At 37.8% G+C, this 19,745-nt stretch overlaps 1 protein-coding gene across 4 annotated transcripts in view; it reads right to left on the minus strand.

Annotated features, from left to right (window-relative positions):
* Window positions 1-19,745, minus strand: part of Adamts6 (ADAM metallopeptidase with thrombospondin type 1 motif 6) — a 209,633-nt gene that overhangs the window by 36,851 nt on the left and 153,037 nt on the right. For all 4 annotated transcript variants that reach the window (XM_085830867.1, XM_085830868.1, XM_021180030.3 and 1 more), the window contains 2 exons: window positions 12,031-12,194; window positions 10,978-11,116 (listed from right to left, as the gene is read on the minus strand). In XM_085830867.1, coding sequence (XP_085686993.1) covers window positions 10,978-11,116; window positions 12,031-12,194 — 303 coding nt within the window. The remainder of the gene's footprint in view (window positions 1-10,977; window positions 11,117-12,030; window positions 12,195-19,745) is intronic.

Raw genomic sequence — 19,745 nt, forward strand, 5'->3', positions numbered from 1 at the left:
TTTTCTGTTTCCATTAAGATGATCATATGATTCTTATATATATATTTTGTCCATGTATTTGGTTAATTACGTTTTTCTTATATATGTTAAAAAATAAAATAAGATGTACAACTAAAAAAACAAAAACAAAACCTCCTCCTGACTGCCTGGAAGTCAGTATTCTGCTAGCAGCCCTCAGATGGCGTAGAGCTCCTCCTGCACCATGCCTGCCTGGATGCTGCCTTGCCCCTGCCTTGATGGTAATGGACTGAACTTCTCAACCTGTATGCCAGCCCCAATTAAATGTCGGTCTTATAAGAAAAAAAAAAGAGTCGAAGACGAGCTATCATTTAAGGAGCACATAGTCATTTATATTATAAAGAATAATGATAGCTGGTATGAAGGAGAAGGACTGCTAACATCTACTATGAACTGTATTGATTAATTTTTCTTTGTCTTACTTTTAAAGTAGGTTTTTACTATTAGTCATATCATGGTACTATGTGGCTTAGAGAAGAAATTTGTTCATGTCTTCAGGATATGCTTATTGGTATATGTGAATGTATAAGAATGAATCTTTGAGAGAGCTTGTGATTTGTTAAACAGCAAGTTATGCAAGAAGCTGTACAAAACTGACTATGCCTGTGTACTTATACCATGATAACTTTATAACCTTACCAAATATCCTGGGAAATTGAACATATTATATTGAACAAATTATAACTTCTATTATACATCAGTACTAATGAATGTCAGACTAATATTAAAATTAATAAGAAAATGTAGAAAAAAAGAATGTTTGCATATGATCATGTCTCATGTACATATAACCTATTTTAAAGTCATGTGTAAAACACTGCTAAGTTTATTTTAAACCTCTCTGTGATCTAAATTTACACAAGATTAGTGTGCTTTCAAATCCATAGTTTATTAGCAAAATGCATAAGATATAACCAGTCACTGCACACCAAATGGAAAAAAAATTTCATGTCTCAGTGTTTCTATCCCCTAGAGAGTGGCAGATGATCTGAGAATTTAATTGATGAAATTAAAAGTATACTGACTATATTTTTCTCTTAAAAACCTAAAGTTATTAGCATAAAACTGTATTTATGCAATCCCACCATGTTACAAAAATATAATTAACTTAAAACATGAAAGTATAAATAATTTATTTGTTTTGATAATACATATTGACTTTAAAACTATTTTAGAAAGAGTATATACTATTTAGAGCCTCTTAATTTGCCTATCTTTCATTTCTGATATTTAAGGATCAAATACAATGAATGATGGTTTCAAGTTTAGATATGTAAATGTAAGTCTGGGCTAGAAATGCAGCTGCTCAGTGAGAGATGAGGCTCAGTAATACAGATTTGGCTAACATGTGCAAGACACTGGCTCTAATTCCCAACTCTGAGAGGAAAAAGGAAAAGAGAAGAGGAGAGGAGAGGAGAGGAGAGGAGAGGAGAGGAGAGGAGAGGAGAGGAGAGGAGAGGAAAGGAAAGGAAAGAGAAGAAGAGAAAAGTACCCCTCGCTTTTGGTCTGGAGTTTTAAGTTCATCAGATCTTATATGCCAACAGTTTAAAGTTACTTTTGACTACCAAAGCCTCTGTTCTACAATGCAGAGGCATTGTAGAAATGCCTCTCGAATTACTGCTTTAAGTACACAATAGCAAATAGTTTTTAGTGGCATTTTGTAATAGTATATGACACAGGAAAAAGAGCAAGGAATCCAGAGAATGGCAAGTAAGTACTGGATGGAACTGTTTATTGTTCTCACTGTGAGGTGGATGTCTCAGGTGAGGAAACTTTACAGCTCAGGCCAATGCTGAGGGGAGCCTCAGGGAGCAGTGTCCTCCTTGCTTTTGGTAATTATATACCTTTACAGATTTATTTCTAATATTGCTCTCCTCATGTCAGTCACCATTTTAAAAGTAGAAAAAGGAAGTTAGTGTTTGAATATTGAGCTTGAAACAGTGGCATGTGTTAGCCCAGGAAGTATGAACACTGACCAGCAGTGCTCAAGGGCAGGAGAAAGATCGAGGGATTCCCAATGCTACAAGACCGACCATTTCAGTCCTAAGTGGACAATATCAGAACACATGATTAAGTCAGTATGGGAAAGAAAGAGAGCTATAAATGTACACTTGGGATTGATAGGCTAACTGATCTCCAAATAATTGAATGGAGTGGCACAATGTGTCATCTCTCCCCAAGAAACAGATTTCTGGAGAGGGAGAGAAGGGAATACTCAGGGTTTACACTAAGAATGTGGCTGGTGGCTAAGGCAATAATTTGCTTAGCCACAGCATCTAAAATAGTTAGCAACCAAGACAACATTCTATAACCACAACATACATAGCATATGGCCAGTAATATTAACTTAATCCCTATATTCAACGCAGATAGCATTCAAAGAATGACAAGTGCCAGGAAAAAAAACTGTTTGCTTTGCCTTCAAGACCTGGAATCTGGCTGTTCTGTTGTGTGATTATTGGCCAGACACACACATTTGCAGGACACAGCAAAGCCCATCTGCCTTGGATCTAAGAGCTGGCACCCAGAGTACCAATCAACTCCACCCACATGGCTTCCTTCTTTGAAGAGCCTACTGCTCATTTTTAAAGTCAGTCAAAAGCTGCTTTTCTCTGCTTCCAAGTGTTTTCCTTCTGTCCTAGGCAACAGTGGATGCCCTGAGGAAACAGAATGATCAAAGTGGAAATGTTACTCTAAAAATAGTGTACATGTCATTGTTAGCCATGGTGGCATATGCCTTTAATCCCAGATTTGGGAAGTAGAGGCAGGTGGATGTCTGCGAGTTCTAGGCCATTCTGGTCTATATAGCAGCCAGGGCCACATTGTGAGATCCTGTCTAAAAACAAATATCTTTTTTTTCTAGAGAAATTGTGTTTACTGAAGGTAAATGAGGATAGGGCACATACACAATAGATTTATTTGAGATCACAGCACACATAGAAGTACAGTAACATCATTCATGAAAAAAATTGTCTAAGTTAATCTGACCCATTAAGTTCTATCAGTGTTTAAAGGTATGAATTTAATTATTATGTGGAAAGGTAAAATCTTGGCCTCAATCAGAGTACATTAAAATGCAGTGGAAAGGATAAAGGTCATTATATTACCTTACCTAGTAAAATACTGCATTTTCAAGTCTATTTCAAGTCTATTTCTAGATATTTTTAGTTGTACACTCCTCTCATTTTGTTAAATTACTGGGTGATTTTGCACTTTCGAATCTTCATAATATAAGAACTCTCATAATCAATTGAGTATGATGCCCCTTCCACCTCACTCTATCTTGTTTCTATGTTTTCCTTCACCTCCAACTGCTCTTAGCTCTAGGCAGTGAAGGACCTAAGACAAATTTTCATTTCTTTTTGCAAAATGCAACAATCAAATTAGATGGCCTCTAGTGTTTCTTGCCTAAACATGCTCTAGTTTACTTTTGCCCTTTCTCTTTATTTCAATAGTTCAGATTTTTGAAGCCCTCTCCTGCTCTGTCTGTGTTCTCCTTGTATTCTAGAGTATAGGGCTGAGGATATAGCTCAGGGTAGGTCACTTGCCTAGTATGTATGAAGCCCTTAATTTAATCCCAGCAACATCAGAGACTGAGATAATGAGAGAGACAGATGGAAAGAGAGAGAAAGAGAGAGTCAGAGACAGCCACCACCAACACAAACCCTCAACCTGTTGGATTTTGTTTTCCTCTATTTCAGATTGGCATTTATCTATTTTCACTTTCTAGTGTATGCCTAATAGTGTCAGTTATTTACAAAATCAAGCCCTATAAGACTCACTTGTATGAAATGACCTCTTAGTGATGTTAAATGTGTTAGACATTTTAGGATTGGCAAAGAAATTCATTGGACACTTAATTCAATTACGTATAAGACATTTTTCTCTGCTTCATCTGGTACTTTGAGAGTATCTCCTTTGAGTTGTGTATCATCTCCAGCCTAAAGACTGTATTATGCTTCTCTCTCACTTTTTCCTATTCTCTCTTCTTCTTCTTCTCTCAGGAGAGTTTAAAATGAAGTCCACTTAGCCTCAAACTCTCTACGTAGCTCAGACTACTTACTTTTAACGCACCAATTTCCTATTTTGGTCTCCTAAAGTGCAGAGATTATAGGCATGATGTGGTTCAATATTTCATCTTTTTACTAATTACCTTATAAGCAATTTAAAGTGTCCATTCAGAATGGACTTACTACCATTAAAGTTTACATTATATCTGTATTGTATCATTTTTGTAAGTAAAATATATGGCATCAAATGATATCACCATAGAAATGATGAAGAAATATTTAATGTTTCATAGGCTAAGACAATTTATATGATAAACTCATTAAGATAGTTTAAAAATTATTTATAAATTATTATAGAATATTACATAAACTTAAGTCACAAAGACTTGCTATCAGAGACCATTTTAAATATATTTTATCTTTTCTGTTTTCCTTCCTTTCACTTTGTGTTTTAATCATACACCAGCCTTAGACTGAATTGAGAGAGACAGAGGAATTTAATAGTAACTTGTGTTGACTAGAACCAGTGCTACTGTGATTTCATAGCTGGAACATGAAAACATGAAAAGGAATACTACTTTGTAGCAACCCATGAGCGCCTATCGTGTCTTTGGCAAACCCAAAATAGTAGTTGGAACCAACTTCCCAAGGTCAGAGAGTAGAAAGCAGCTCCAAAATAGAAAAATCTAGATGAATCAGGCAATGATGCATATAATAAAATTTTAAAAATCCCTACCAGGAAAGAAGAAATGCATAAAACAACGCTCTCTCTCTCTCTCTCTCTCTCTCTCTCTCTCACACACACACACACACACACACACACACACATATACATGCATACATATGCACACACAAAATAGGCTTGTTGGGTTGGGGTATAGCTCACTGATATTCTTTGATCTTTAAACAACAACAACAACAAAACATATTCTCTGCAATGACTCTGCCTCCTTTCTCTTCCTCAATCTAGCACAGCTTTAACTCATCTTTCTTCTTATGATCTGCAATGTAATGTTTAACAGTGAAAGAACACTATAAGAAACATTTAAAAACGAGTTCTTTGGTATGAAATTCTTTCACATCTCAAAGAGAAACAAAGGAAAGCCTAGGGGGAAAACTGCTGTGGACAGACAATCAGGACACTTAGTGATCTAATGGAGGACAGGCAGAACTTGTTACAGTTACACTCAAAGTGTAAACAAGTAACACATACACAATATTATAGGTATTCCTCTTTTCTTCTCACTGTCAGTGAATAATTAATTCCTTGGCAGCAAAACAGGTCAAAGTTAAAGACCATGCTAAAGACTCTTGATTAGTGGTCTTGGTAGGCTTTCCTATAAAATTGCAAGGGCTAAATGAAGTGAGAGAAGTTGGGTAGGTCATGAAGATGGTAAAAGGATGGTTTAGTAGTGGAAAATTGCAAGACAGAACAGAAAATTATCATGAATATTGCTGTTCTCTGCAAGATTCATTCTCTAAGAAACAGTACTGTCTTAAAAAGGGGTTCCTTTTTAATTAAAGCTACGAAAAGAAGTGCTAGGAATTTTCATAAACACTGAGGTATAACAGGAGTTGCACGCTTCTGACATTCTAACTTGTAGCTTAAGTTGGTTGACTATAACAGCCATTTATAAGTTGAGCATATCTTATTCAAACTGCTTGAGACCTGAGTGTTTCCATTTTATATTAATGTAGACTTTACAATATTTGCATAGAGTTCACTGGTTGAGCTTTCTTAACCTGAAAAATCTCACCTCCAAAATGCTGTAAAATACTAAATTCTGGTGGTGTCCTCAGATCTGGGACGCTCTGCTCCTACTCATTTTAGTTATATAAGTATCAGAGGAAGTTGAAATTGCAATGAAAACCTTTGCAAACTGTTTAGCACAGTTGCAATTAGTTTTGAAAGTATTAATTAGATGTGATAAATGATCCACCAGGTAAATAAAAAACATAAACAAATTGAGCTCCAAATATACTTTCTATGGCATGTCCAAGTCAATGGCCACACTAATTAAAATCATGGATTGCCACTTTCCCACTTTCCCAATCCACTCAATGATGTTGGTCTCTGTTTCCCACCCCAAATCCTCACTCCTGAATCTCATCAATCTTTGAATTTAACTGGTAGCCAATTAATAAGAGATGTTAGCTTTCTGAGGGCTAAAACTTTTAATCCAAATCAATAATTTTTAATTATGGACTGCACCTTAGAATTTTCCAGGGATCTTTAAAAAAAATTGATGTTCAGACTAAACTCCTAGCCATTTATAAGCGATGGAGTGTCAGAGGGAGTCCAAGTATCAGGGCCTCAGGAGCATTTAGAGTACTGGTCTTTCCAACCTGTGGCAAGTTAAGAGCTGATTTGGGGGGAAAGTTTTTGAACAAACTCAAGCTGGTGAAGGAGATACTTGGGTGGATATATAGCAAGTTACACTATAAAGGTGCTAAGTGGTGAAGAGAAAGCAATTATTATTATTAGGGAAACACTATGTTAAAATATTACTAACTAGCCTCTACTGCTGCATCTCTAATTTAAAATTTATTTAAATTGAAGTTTATTTATGTAATAAAGTTAGTCATAGCAAAGGTTATTTAGTGTGGTTGTTCGGGATGATCAAAGGATTCCAGGTATCACAATATGTTTTATAAACTATACATTTTTCATTTGTTATTAAACAGTCACATTGCAAAGCCACCTGTAATTAAATAAAGATTATCATGTGGCTTTACTAGGCATTTGGATCTAGCCTAGTTACTGACACAAGGCTCCTAAACTATCAAGACCGGTGCTCCTGAGTCAGAAACAGTTTGTTTCTTAAAACTGTGTGTTTTAAGATACTCTCGTAGTAGTTGTCCCTTAACTTTGCCCCTAAGTATTGCCCCTTAACTTTGATTGCTGGAGAAGGGAGTTTGAATGGGATTGTGGGAAACACACACTCATACAAATATTGGTAAAGAGGAGGCAGGTGATGACTGAAGCCAGTGGGTAAGGATAAAGTAATTGCTAGTTTTACCACCAAAAGCCATGGAGCAAATGTTATATGGCATGAATTACTATTTCAAGACAGGTTCTGCATTTTTATCATAAAATAATATACTTTCAGAATTAAGCTGACCTTAATTAATTAACACACGATTATGATCATTAATTCAATAGTAGCACATTGGAAACAAATTCTAGAAGAAGTAACAAGGTTTATGAAAGAAGGAAAGTCTTAATTTTGTGAGTTTTTCACAGAATAATTACAGTTTATCTGTAAGTCACATTAATCCTGAAGACAACACCTCATAGCATCTTAATGTTCCTGATCAACTCAAGGAAGTACTTCATCACTGACTCAGAGTAACTGACTCATCGCCAATGTTTCCTGTATATTAGATTTGTCATCAGGTCTGCTAAGCTACAGAAAAACAGGTTTTAATTCCTTATCTTAAAATATCTCATCACAGGAAACTATCATTCTTGTTCCCTGACTCACAGTTCAAAAGGCCTTGGTGTCAGTGAAGTCTGCCTAGAACACTGATGAACAGTAACACAAAGGAGTCTTAGGAGACTCCAGCTACAAGTTTTTTTGAGAGTTCTTCTGGTGCTTTTTTCATTTAAATTCTTGAGAGCTTCAAGGATCCCAGTACTTCCCAGTACCTCCCTGGGAAGATCAAAGTAAAATGTCATAATTAATAACTGACTTTAATTTTTATCCCTAGTTTCTGAGTCTAGTTTCTAAGTCCTTTTTACCATTATGGTAAATGAATCTGGACTCTTCTTTGATTAACATTCCTGAGCCCTAAGGAACATTACTTCTTTCAAATATACACAAGTATTTAAAATATCTGGAATTAACAGTAGAGGCACATATAGGAAAAATAAGTTCAATAGCTGGTATCTATAATATGTTATCTACCCTAGGACACCCAATTTCCTACAGTGGGAAAAGAAGATGTATACATACTTTTTGATCATTGGTTTTAGTTGTCAAATTGATACAATCTCGTATTACCTGGAAAGGGAATCTCAGGGAAGAATTGACTAGACCAGGCTGGCTTGTGGGCATGTCTGAGGGGGATTGTATTGATTAATAGGAAAACATACCCACTGTGGGTGACACCATTCCCTGGGAAAGGGTTATTAGACAAAGCAAGCGGAGCACTGGATGCATGCATGCATTCACTGTGCTCTGCTCTTGACTGTGAATGTAATGTGAGTAGCTGCTTCAAGTTCCTGTGTGTTGACTTTTGGCTTCACTGCCATGATGGACTGTAATTTATAACTGTGATTAAATAGATTCTTTCTTTCTTATGTTGTTTTTGTCAGAGTATTTTATCACATCAACTGGAAATGAAAATAAGGCATTTGTCAAAATTATTGCTTCATGGCTTTATGGGTGCTCATAAGCATTTACTGTCTATAAATGCTTTTTCCCCTAGAATGTTCCAGATATTGTTCTAGAGCAACATTAGCTCTCAAAGATTCAGATTTCAGTGACCAGTCCTTGAAGTCTATGTCTACAGTGCTAGGTTTCAGTTGCTCTGAAAGCCAGAAACAGTGATCCAAAATCTTGTGTGAGCAGAGAACTATCTGGAGAGCTTGTGAAAACACAGTCCCTCCTCAAAGATTCTCTACAGAAGGTCTGAAATGAAGGCCCCAGATCAGCTTTTCAAATGAATCCCTAACTGAACTGAGACAGCTGGTCCCCAGATAGCATCTGGATGACCAAGACAAATGACAGTTCTGCACACCACATCTGCCAACTTTCAACCACTGACTTCCCTCTCTCAACAAAAACAATAGCCCCATAAATGCTCATAATCACTCACACTCAGGCAGAGTTTGGGTTCCCAGAACCACCTCAGATACAAGATCAGTAGCTCCAGAATCAAAGTAGTTTACACTGTGGAAAAGAAACCTCTCCTTCCAGGGGATTTGCTTGATTCCTGTTTTTCTTTGGTTTTCTTCTTTTTTTTTTCTTCCTTACTGACAAATCATTGCCATTTTTCAATGAGTATTATAGAAAAGAATAGCTCATTTAAAACTTTCATACTTTTTACTTCAATAATCTCAGTTTTCTTTTGAATTAAGTTTTCATGCTGCCTCCACTTTTATTGGTCTAATGCTCCCTGAACAAAAAGAATCATGGGTTGAAAAAACATTGGGAATTCATTTAATCTGTCCTTGACTTCTGGCAAGACTGTGTCTAAACCATCCTCCAATATAGCAATTGATCAAAATAAGAACAGGCAGCAGGGCTCTCGTTCAGCATTCTGCTGCATACTTGAAGATACCACCATGCTTCTTTTCCCAAAGCCAGCTGACCTCAGCTTTAGGATATCATTGTTAAAATGCCTACACTTTACGTTATTTGGGCTCATCCTTAGTCAGTCTTTATTCTACTTTACTAAGGGCCTAACTTAAATATATATTATCCTAATGAAGACTTTTGTTGGTAGAAAGGGGAAGCTTAATTTATAGAGTAACTAAAAAGTGATTTAATTAGCAAAGGAAGATTTATGTATAAATCTCAAATATAAGTGCAATGGCATTTACGGGAACAAAAAGTGAATTAGTTAAGGGGAATCTGCAGAAGTATTAATCATTGATTTCATTAAAAGAAGTGACGATGCACCATAGTTTTGAAAACTTTATATCATGAGCCATCAGACATCTCACACATGAAATGTGTGGGAACAGGAGAACTTTTAAAATGACTAACAAGTTCTTCTTAACCATGTTTTATGGTATTTCACATAAGTGAATATTAATAGAGCAATATTCATCTTCTTTTTTTTATTTTTTCATGTTGTGTTGCCCTTACTACTATAATTAGAGTTATAGTAATGAATGACTTTAATTTTTATGAGTTAAAATATGGATTCTACCATATGGGAATCATTTTTCTGAAAGTATTTTTTCCTATTCAAATACTTGAGGTGTTTAGAGATCTAGTGGATAAGGTCCAGAGAATGCATATACTTTGCACAGTTTAGAATGGGAATGTGTTATTTATGTCAATTTCAGCACTCTGACTGTTATTATTTTAGATGTGTGCTTTGGTTTTGGAATGGTGAGGTACTCTCAGCCTCCTTGGCCATGAAGGATGGGTTGCTCCTTGCCTACTGTAACAGCTCTGTGGTGGAGGTGGTGCACTTAGTCTCCAGAGAGAAGGAAGATGCTGCTTTCACAGCACTTCTACTCACCAGTCCATGAAGCAGCAAGGGTGTTGGCTTTGAAGGAAGCCAACTGTCCTGCTCTCCCAGCCAGAGGTAAAGAATTGCATTGGTGGCCACTAGAGGGAGGAGGATTAGGAATAGAGTAAATTGTGGGGAAAAGGCACCCATGAAAAACGCACATGGGACAACCAACACATCACCAACCACTGCCTAACAGCTATGTCTACCTCACTGAGGGATTATCATGGGGTCACTAACATCATTATCCCAGAGACCCAGACAACAGGAATTATGTAGCATCCCAGTATATTGCCCCTTAACTTTGATTGCTGGAGAAGGGAGTTTGAATGGGATTGTGGGAATCACACACTCATACACACACAAACATACAAGCACACATACATTCACATGCCCCATTACAACAAGTTGCATCTGTGATGTATGATTCTTGCTGGTTTTTAACTTAAAACTTGTGATGTTCTTTACCAAAAATGTGTTCATGAAAAGCAAACAGCCCACCTTCAAGATAGTCTTGGAGAAGCACCAGCAGAGATACTCATTGTGCCAAGATGTATTTTACCAACAAATCTGTGTAAATTACATGAGGTTGAAAGAAACAGAATGTAATATAATTAAGCAAAGTTTCTTTTGCTAAATTACAGCTTGAAGCAAACCTGCAAAAAATGTTTTCAATTAGCTTCTTTAGCAAACAAAACACAGCTCGGAGTAGGTTTTGCTCCCACACTGCCAGCTGTGGGCTGCCTAGTGGGTGTCTTACCTCCAGCACAAGTAGCAGAGCACTCCGCCCAGGGCTGATAAGTCCACATGAAGCCAACTTCATTATCTCCACTGCCAGTACGAACGATGGGAACATTGAACTTGTACCTAATTCCCAAATTCTGTTCTTGGAGTAGAACCTGCCATTGAAAACAACTGGTGAAGATAATTAAAATACAATGAGCCTTCATTCAGATATGTCTTTTTTTCTTCTGAAGAGGAAAATGCCACAGAGCAAGTCTTTTCAGGGGATTTGGAACATTTAATTTACTTATTGACTTTAGCTCTTGACAATCTCACTCTGTGGTCCAGGCTGACCATAAACTCACCACAACTTAAAAATTATTACATTCCTGTTTATTTATTGAGGGGTGTGTGTGTGTGAACATATGCCTTGGAGCATGTACAGATGTAGAGGTCAATTTGCCATAATTAGTTCTCTCCTTCTATTGTGTGGACCATGGGGATTGAACTCAGGTTGTCAGGCTTGGTGGCAAATGTGCTTATCTGATAAGGCTTAAAGACAACTTTAAATCAAATGAGTTTATATAAAGTGTTCTTTTTTTTCCCATTCATGAATAGTTTGTCACTGTTTTTATTTATACTGTAGAACAAAAAAACTTTTACTTAAAACTGAGCAGTGGTGAACACCTTTAATCCCAACACTTGGGAGGCAGAGGCAGGCTGATCTCTATGATTTGAACCTAGCCTGGTCTACAGAGTGAGTTCCAGAATAGCTAAGGTTATCCAGAGAAACCCTGTCTCAAACAAACAAATCCCCAAAACCAAAAACCAAACCAAACCAACAAAAACACCAAGCCAAACCAAACATAACCTCCCCTCACACTTTTACTCATGAAAACCTGAGAAGATAAAAGCCATCCTGAAAGAGACCTATGGCCTTTACTCTGCAGTCTCTACGCCCTTGTGTAAATCATTTTACATTCATTCCCTTAATTCCATCACCTGTAAAAGAGAGCTGATTAAACTTGACCCTTTTCTACCCTATAATATGGAAATTACAGTAAAAACATAATGGCATAGACATATTTACCATTACAATGAGGTTCTCGGAGGTGGGTCCTAGAGCTTCCAAAGATTCTGGTTCATCTGTCGGTCTCTTGTAGTGAAAAGCTGTCCCCGAAACATCAAATTTCCTAGGCCAGTCAATAGTCCAGGCACCATTAATATAGTAATCATCCCCTTCAGATTTTAAAGCTAGAAAAGAAAACAGAAATCCACCTAAATATTTGAAATTTCATTTATCAATATATCGTGTATCAACTATGCACTATAGTTTATAATGAACACCCATTTTATTAATAAATGATGCTAGGCCATTTTCCCCCACCTCTCCTCCTCTCCCTTCTGTCTCTCCTTCCCCTGTTTTCTTTTATTCCTCTCAAATAGTGACAGACTTTATTACAGGAAGATTTCTACTTGGGGTCCCACCCTCTTAAATTAAAAAGTGCAGAGAAAAATGGGACTTGGTCAATATCTAAATCCTGGGTCCCCATGGCAGGAAATAGGTGATAGCTAGATTGGATGAGGGTAGAAAGCCAGGGGCCTTACTTCCTCCATCCATGAACAAGACTGTGGAAACCAGACACTGAGAAACTGTGGAGCCACAGGGTAAGGTAAGATGACACCAAGCACATGAGAAACCTGGGGTAGCTATGGTCTAAAGCCAGCCTGGGGTGCAGAACAAAAAAGGGCAGCCACTGAGGTTATGGGCACCCTTGCTATATGTCTGAGACAAGCTCTCTCTATGAACCTAGGGCTGGACTTGTAAGCCTCCCCCCCATAACCTACTAGGTGCTTGGTCTACAGAAGTATGGGAGGCCACCATATCATCTGCTGACCATTTTAAATACAAACTGGAATCAGCAGCTGTGACGTCTACATTAGTTCTGTACAATAATGGGTCCATGTAAGAGTCAGGCAGGAATGGGGAGGGGCTTAGGTGTCCCTATCAATCACTGCTGAACTACATGCTACAGATAGATCCAGGAAAAAGGGACTTGCTGCCTTCAGTTTATATCCACTGGTGACCCCATTAGCCTCCAGTGGATACTTTCAGTTCGACAGCCACACAGATGATCCTGGTTCAACTAAATAAATGGTCATAAAACAAAACTACAAGTAATAAATTTGAGAAAGGGAATGGGGAGTTTGACAGGGATGGGAGTATGTACAGGAAAGAGGGTAATAATGAATTATATGTTTGCAATTGTCCAAGAACAGAATTAATAATAATGAAACTAAATGTGAACGAAAGAACATCAATAATCTTTCATATGAATGTTGAGGGTAATTGCCTAAAAATCATTGGTGGAAACAAAAGACACATTTACAGGGGAGGGGAAGCAAGGCATTAAAATATTTAAAAACCCACTTTGCAGGAGGGTAGAAGTGAGGGGCAGACTTTCCTTTTTAAATATCAAAAGAGTGATTAAGTGGCCATGGTGTGGGAAGACTTGTGATCCTGGCACACAGACAACAGAGCCTCTCTACAAAACTCATAAATTAACTACTGATAAATCTATCAGCTTCTCTGAAGAATCAGCACAAAGGGACTGAATGAACTGTGGTATATACCTTTCTAGAACATTATTGTCCTCCCAGCCCCTAGCAAATGTGTAAGCATGTTCTTGCCTTCAGATATGCTGAAAAGATTCATTCACCTTCCCTCATGGCTACTAGACTCTTCAATAAGGCTATACTCATCCCTCTCTCAACTTTCCTCTGTCCTTTTCTCTACTCTCTCACTCAACCTCTCCTCCCTCCCCCTTCCTCTCTCCCTCCCCCCTCTCCTCTCCTCCCCTCTCCTCCCCTTCCCTCCCCTTCCCTCCCCTCCTCTCCTTTCCTCTAAAATAGGGTCTCCTGAGGTAATCCAGGTTTGACTCCCACTCCCAATCCACTTCCAGGTGCTTTAGGCCCATTCTACAGGTGTACTGGGCCTGCTCAGTTTCAACTAGATTTAAGCACTATTTGGTTTTGGTTTTGGGTTTTTTTTTTTTTTTGTTTTTTTTTTTGTATTTTGTATTTTACAATCCTCATTTTCAAGCATTGATTCCCATATTATTCTCCCTCTCTGTCACAACCTCCTTTTCTGTCTCCTTTTCTCTCTTGAGCCCAAGGGCTTACATATCTTAGACAAGTGCTTGATTACTGATCTATATCCCCAATCAATTTCTGTCTTATTAAAAAATAATTCAGAATTAGGTTATGTAAGGACATCTGAACCTTTGTTACAATGTGGTAAGACAAAAACAAATAAACTAAAGTTAAGATGAACAATTGAACTGTCATTTATACCTGTTCAAGGAAAAAGAAAATCAGTTTTCTTCAGTAAATGATACTGGGTATATCAACCACTCCAGGATATGCCTGGAGTGCTGTGTTCAGAAGTAACCAACTTATAATGGGGCTCTACAGGGTTTTTTGGTTTTTGGGGTTTTTTTGCATGTGAGTGTGTGGGTGCTTTGGTTTGATGTTGTTTTTGTTTTTTTGTTTTGGGGTGTGGCTTTATTTTGTTTTCTTGATTTTGGGGGAGTTTGTTGTACTTGGTTTTCATTTGCTTTTTGAGAAAGAACTTAAAAGTTGGGTGGATAGGGGAGAAGGATCTGGAAGGACTTGAGGGGAAGAATATGATCAAAATATATTCAAATTTAAAAATTGTTTTAAATAAAAAACAAAGAAAATAAAAAAAGAAATATTTGCATTCCAACAAAGAAAATTTAATAATCATAATAAAGCACAAACAAGATTTTCCTGAAAGGACCCTGATATAGCTGTCTCAAGTGAGCTATGTCAGTGCCTGGCAAATACATAAGCGGATGCTCACAGTAAGCTATTGGATGGAACACAGGGCCCCCAATGGAGGAGCTAGAGAAAGCACCCAAGGAGCTGAGGGGTCTGCAACCCTATAGGTGGGACAACAATATGAACTAACCAGTACCCCCAGAGCTCGTGTCTCTAGCTGCATTTGAATAGCATTTGGATAGCATTTGAAATGTAAATAAAGAAAATATCTAATAAAAATAAATAAATGAATCTCAAAAAATGTCTTGAAATTTTCTCAAATAAAAAAATTTTAGCCGGGGCCTAGCAAACAGAAGTGGATGATCACAGTCAGCTATTGGATGGATCACACGGCCCCCAATGGAGGAGCTAGAGAAATTACCCAAGGAGCTAAAGGGAACTGCAACCCTATAGGTGGAACAACAATATGAACTAACCAGTACCCTGGAGCTCTTGACTCTAGCTGCATATGTATCAAAAGATGGCCTAGTCGGCCATCACTGCAAAGAGAGGCCCATTGGACTTGCAAACTTTATATGCCCCAGTACAGGGGAATTCCAGGGCCAAAAAGGGGGAATGGGTGGGTAGGGGATTGGGGGGGTGGGTATGGGGGACCTCTCCTCCCTCCCCCTTCCTCTCTTCCTCCCCCCTCTCCTCTCCTCCCCTCCCCTCCCCTTCCCTCCCCTCCCCTCCTCTCTTCTCCTCTAAAACCCAATGATATTGGTAGCTACATTAAATACAAATTATATAACTCAAAAGTTTACAACCATGAACAGCCATCCTTTGTTTTTTTAATGAAGTTTCATTGAAATATAGTCATATCCATTCACCTACGTACATCTGTGGCTGTCATCTTACTACAAAGGCAGAACTGAATAGCCTTGCCAGAGGCTATATGTCCACAAAGTGATTATTTTGTTTATCTGGTCCTTTTTAGAAAATGTTTGTTAGAAACTCCCACACACATTGAGACATTATAGTATTAAAAGGTAGACTTTTAGATATAATAGTAAATCAACAGCAAAGTATATGTAGGATACAAAAGGCCTGTTTTAAATTGAGCTCATGATTAGTATGTGTGTGAGTGAGTGAGAGGCAGCACAAGAGTGGCATGCACATGGAGAAGTCAGAGGTGGGACTCTCTCTTTACATCATAGAATCCAGGGATTGAACTCAGCTTGTCAGGGTCATATGGAAAGTGCTTTTATTCACTGAACTATCTCACCAGCCACATTGTAAAAACTTAATTATTTTTATTTAGTGGTGTGTGTGAGTGTGTGTGTGTGTGTGTGTGTGAGAGAGAGAGAGAGAGAGAGAGAGAGAAACACATAGAGGTGTACTGTACAACTGCATAGAAAAGGCATATTTTTTAAATGTAGAAGTGCCTACATATAGAGTGTACTTGGGAAAGAAAAGATTTACCACATGACATGAAAGTTTACAGAGGAACAGTTGGAGTAGACAGGTAGAAGGAAGGAGATGGGGTAGGAAGACGGAACAGAGGAGTGGGTATGAGGTGAAGGAAGCAACCGGAATGAAGGTATGCATGAAAATATCATCAGGAAGCGTGCTATGCTAATTTGTATGCCTTCCCACTACATATACATATGGAAGCTGAACAACACTCTATTCAATGATAACTTGGTCAAGGAAGAAATAAAGAAAAAAATTAAAAACCCTTTTTAGAGTTTAATGAAAATGAAGCCACTACATACCCAAACTTATGGGACACAATGAAAGCAGTGCTAAGAGGAAAACTCATAGCTCTGAGTGCCTCCAAAAACAAACTGGAGAGAGCATACACTAGCATCTTGACAGCACACCTGGAAGCTCTAAGACAAAAAGAAGCAAATACACCCAAGAGGAGCAGACAACAATAAATAATCAAACTCAGGGCTGAAATCAAGCAAGTGGAAAGAAAAAGAACTATACAAAGAATCAACCAAACCAGGAGCTGGTTCTTTGAGAAAATCAACAAAATAGATAAACCCTTTGCCAGACTAACTAGAGGGCACAGAGACAGTATCCAAATTAACATATTCAGAAATGAAAAGCAGGACACAACAACAGAAACTGCGAAAATCCAAAAATATTATCAGATCCTACTACAAAAGCCTATACTTGACAAAACTGGAAAACCAGGATGAAATGGACAATTTTCTAGACAGATACCAGGTACCAAATTTAAATCAGGATCAGATTAACGATCTAAACAGCCCCATATCCCCTAAAGAAAAAGAAACAGTAATTAATAGTCTCTCAACCAAAAAGAAAAAAAAAAAAAAAAAAGCCCAGGACCTGATGGGTTTAGTGTAGAGTTCTATCAGACCTTCAAAGAAGACCTAATTCCAACCCTCCTCAAACTATTCCACAAAATAGAAACAGAGGGTACTCAACCTAATTTGTTCTATGAAGCCACAATTACTCTGATACCTAAATCACACAAAGACCCAACAAAGAAAGCAGACTTCAGACCAATTTCCCTTATGAATCTCAATGTAAAAATACTTAATAAAATTCTTGCAATCCGAATACAAGAACACATTAAAACAGTCATCCATCATGATCAAGTAGGCTTCATCCAAGGGATGCAGGGATGGATCAATATATGGAAACCCATCAACGTAATCACTATATAAACAAACGCAAAGACAAAAAAAACCTATATGATCATCTCATTAAATGCTGAAAAGCACTTGACAAAATCCAAAACCCATTCATGATAAAAGTCTTGGAAAGATCAGGAATTCAAGGCCCATACCTAAACACAGTAAAAGCAATATACAGCAAAACAGTAGCCAACATCAAACTAAATGGAGAGACATTTGAAGGAATCTTACTAAAATCAGGAACTAGACAAGACTGCGTACTATCTCCCTACCTATTCAATATAGTACTTGAAGTCCTAGCCAGAGCAATTAGACAACAAAAGGAGATCAAAGGGATACAAATTGGAAAGGAAGAAGTCAAAATATCACTATTTGCAGATGATAGGACAGTATACATAAGTGATCCGAAAAATTCCACCAGAGAACTCCTAAACTTGATAAACAACTTCAGCAAAGTTAGCTGGATATAAAATTAGCTCAAACAAATCAGTAGCCTTTCTCTACACAAAGGAAAAACAGGCTGAGAAAGAAATTAGGGAAACAACACCCTTCACAATAGTTACAAATAATATAAAATACCTTGGTGTGACTCTAACTAAGGAAGTGAAAGATCTGTATGATAAGAACTTCAAGTCTCTGAAGAAAGAAATCAAAGAAGATCAAAGAAGACCTCAAAAGATGGAAAGATCTCCCATGCTCATGGATTGGCAGGATTAATATAGTAAAAATGGCTATTTTGCCAAAAGCAATCTACAGATTCAATGCAATCCCCATCAAAATTCCAACTCAATTCTTCATAGAGTTAGAAAGAGCAATTCTCAAACTCATTTGGAATAACCAAAAACTCAGGATACTGAAAACTACTTTCAACAATAAAAGAGCCTCTGGTGGAAGCACCATCCCTTACCTCAAGCTGTACTACAGAGCAATTTTGATAAAAACTACATGGTATTGTTACAGTGACAGATAGGTAGATCAATGGCTTAGAATTGAAGATCCAGCAATGAACCCCCACACCTATGGTCACTTTGACATAGGATCTTTGACAAAGGAGCTAAAACCATGCAGTAAAAAAAAGACAGCATTTTCAACAAATGGTGCTGGCTCAACTGGCAGTTAGCATGTAGAACAAGGCCAATCAATCCATTCTTATCTCCTTGTACATAGCTCAAGTCTAAATGGATCAAGGAACTCCATATAAAACCAGAGACAGTGAAACTAATAGAGGAGAAAGTGAGGAAGAGCTTTGAAGATATGGGCACAGGGGAAAAATTCCTGAACAGAACACCAATAGCTTGTGCTATAAGATCAAGAATTGACAAATGGGACCTCATAAAAGTGCCAAACTTCTGTAAGGCAAAGGACACTGTCAATAAGATCAAAAGGCAACCAACAGATTGGGAAGAGATCTTTAGCAAATCCTACATAAGATAGAGGGCTATTATCCAATATTTACAAAGAACTCAAGAAGTTAGATTCCAGAGAACCAAATAACCCTATTAAAAATGGGGTGCAGAGCTAAACAAAGAATTCTCAACTGAGGAATAGCAAATGGCTGAGAAGCACCTAAAAAATGTTCAACATCCTTAGTCATCAGGGAAATGCAAATCAAAACGACCCTGAGATTCCACATCACACTAGTCAAAATGGCTAAGATCAAAAACTCTGATGACAGCAGATGCTGGCGAGGATGTGGAGAAAGAGGAGCACTCCTCCATTGCTGGTGAGATTGCAAGCTGGTACAACCACTCTGGAAATCAGTCTGGCAGTTCCTCAGAAAATTGGTCATAGTACTACCTGAGGACCCAGTTATACCACTCCTGGGCATATACCCAGAAGCTGCTCTGCCATTTAATAAGGACACATGCTGCACTATGTTCATAGCAGCTATATTCATAATAGCCAAAAGCTGGAAACAACTCAGATGTCCTGCAACAGAGGAATGGATACAGAAAATGTGGTACATTTTACACAATGGAGTACTACTCAGCTATTAAAAACAATGACTTCATGAAATTCCCAGGCAAATGGATTGATCTAGAAAATATCCTTAGTGAAATAACTTACAAAAGAATATACATGGTATGTACTCACTGATAAGTCGATACTAGGCAAAGAACATGGAATACCCACGATATAACTTACGAACCAAAAGAAGCTGTAAAGGAAGGAAGACCAAAGAGTGGATGCTTCAGTCCTACTTAGAAGGGGAACAAAATAATCATGTGAAGTATAGGGTGGGAGGGACTTGGGAGGAAGAGAGGAGCGGCAGGGGGAAAAGAGGGGAAGAATCACATATGGGAGGAGATGGAGGCGATGTACAGAGGGTCAGGAAATTAAACAGAGGTATATAGCA

The sequence above is a fragment of the Mus caroli genome, unplaced genomic scaffold (genome assembly GCF_978045245.1).
Source record: "Mus caroli unplaced genomic scaffold, Mus_caroli_1 scaffold_15, whole genome shotgun sequence".
NCBI lineage: Eukaryota > Metazoa > Chordata > Mammalia > Rodentia > Muridae > Mus > Mus caroli.